We start from the raw sequence: 1,017 nt of genomic DNA, 5'->3' as shown, positions 1-1,017 counted from the left end.
TTCACTCTAATCTTTGTAACAGAGTTAAGAACTTCATCTTGTACCATTAGATCATGTTAGTGATCATAGGTACCTCTTTTTTTCTTTTCTTTTTGATTGCTTAGAGTGTGCGAGACACTATAAGGGGATTAATCAAGCTTGGGTTAGCTTGAATAAGTGCAAAGATTTTAACTGAGCCTGAAAAAGTTAGTTTTTGAGTTTTGGTTGATCCTGGGAAAAACCCTTGTTGAACGTTGTGGCTGAGCCTTTGAAAAGCCATTGTTGAAGGTTGACACTGAGCCTGTGAAAAGCCATTGTAAAAGCTTGGTGAAAGCTTGAGAATTTCACCGTTCATAGTGATTTGATTGAACAAACAAGGTAGTGGATGTAGGTCTTTGACTGAACCACTATAAATCTTTGTGTTTTATCTTTGCTACTTTATTCTTCATTTCATTCCTTATTATATTATTCATTAACTTGCATTTAACTTCCCATCATTGAAGTTAAATTTACCCCCAAATAGAGGTCCAATCTTGAAAGAGCCAAAAAGTGCTATTCACCCCCCTTTTAGCACATTTACTTGGGACCAACAAGTAGTATCAGAGCTTGATCCCTCATTTTTTAGGCTTAACATCCTAAGGGAGATCTAAATGGCTCTTTAAAAATCCCTAGTTGCTGAAATGTTGGATGTCATAACTGATCGACCCTTCATTCCTTCAACCATAAATGTAATGACAAATGAAATGATTCCCAAGCCAAGGCCTGAATGGAATGAAGTTGAAACCAAAAAGGTTCAGACAAATTTCAAGGCAATAAACACTTTGCATTGTGCCTTAACTCCCACTGAGCTCAACAAAGTATCAAGGTGTACCACAGCTAAAAAAGTATGGGAGAAACTTAGGATTATTCATGAAGGGACTTCTCAAGTTAAAGAGTCCAAAATAGCCCTCATAACACACAACTATGAAATGTTTAAAATGAAATCTGGTGAAGACATCACCAGCATGCTTGATAGGTTCACAAACATCACAAATAAAC

General features: G+C 36.5%; 1 protein-coding gene across 1 annotated transcript; it reads left to right on the top strand.

The window, feature by feature from the left end:
* Positions 1-659: 659 nt before the first annotated feature.
* On the top strand, positions 660-994 carry LOC110428890 (uncharacterized; the record flags this gene model as incomplete). Its single annotated transcript, XM_021444811.1, has 1 exon — positions 660-994. A coding segment is annotated over exon 1 (335 nt), but the record flags the coding sequence as incomplete, so codon positions are not given.
* Between the last annotated feature and the right edge of the window lie 23 nt (positions 995-1,017).

This window comes from Theobroma umbraticum, unplaced genomic scaffold (genome assembly GCF_002168275.2).
Source record: "Theobroma umbraticum cultivar Fairchild unplaced genomic scaffold, ASM216827v3 scaffold_2697.0, whole genome shotgun sequence".
NCBI lineage: Eukaryota > Viridiplantae > Streptophyta > Magnoliopsida > Malvales > Malvaceae > Theobroma > Theobroma umbraticum.
The sequence above is the reverse complement of the archived record's forward strand: the minus strand, read 5'-3'. Positions and strand labels throughout refer to the sequence as shown.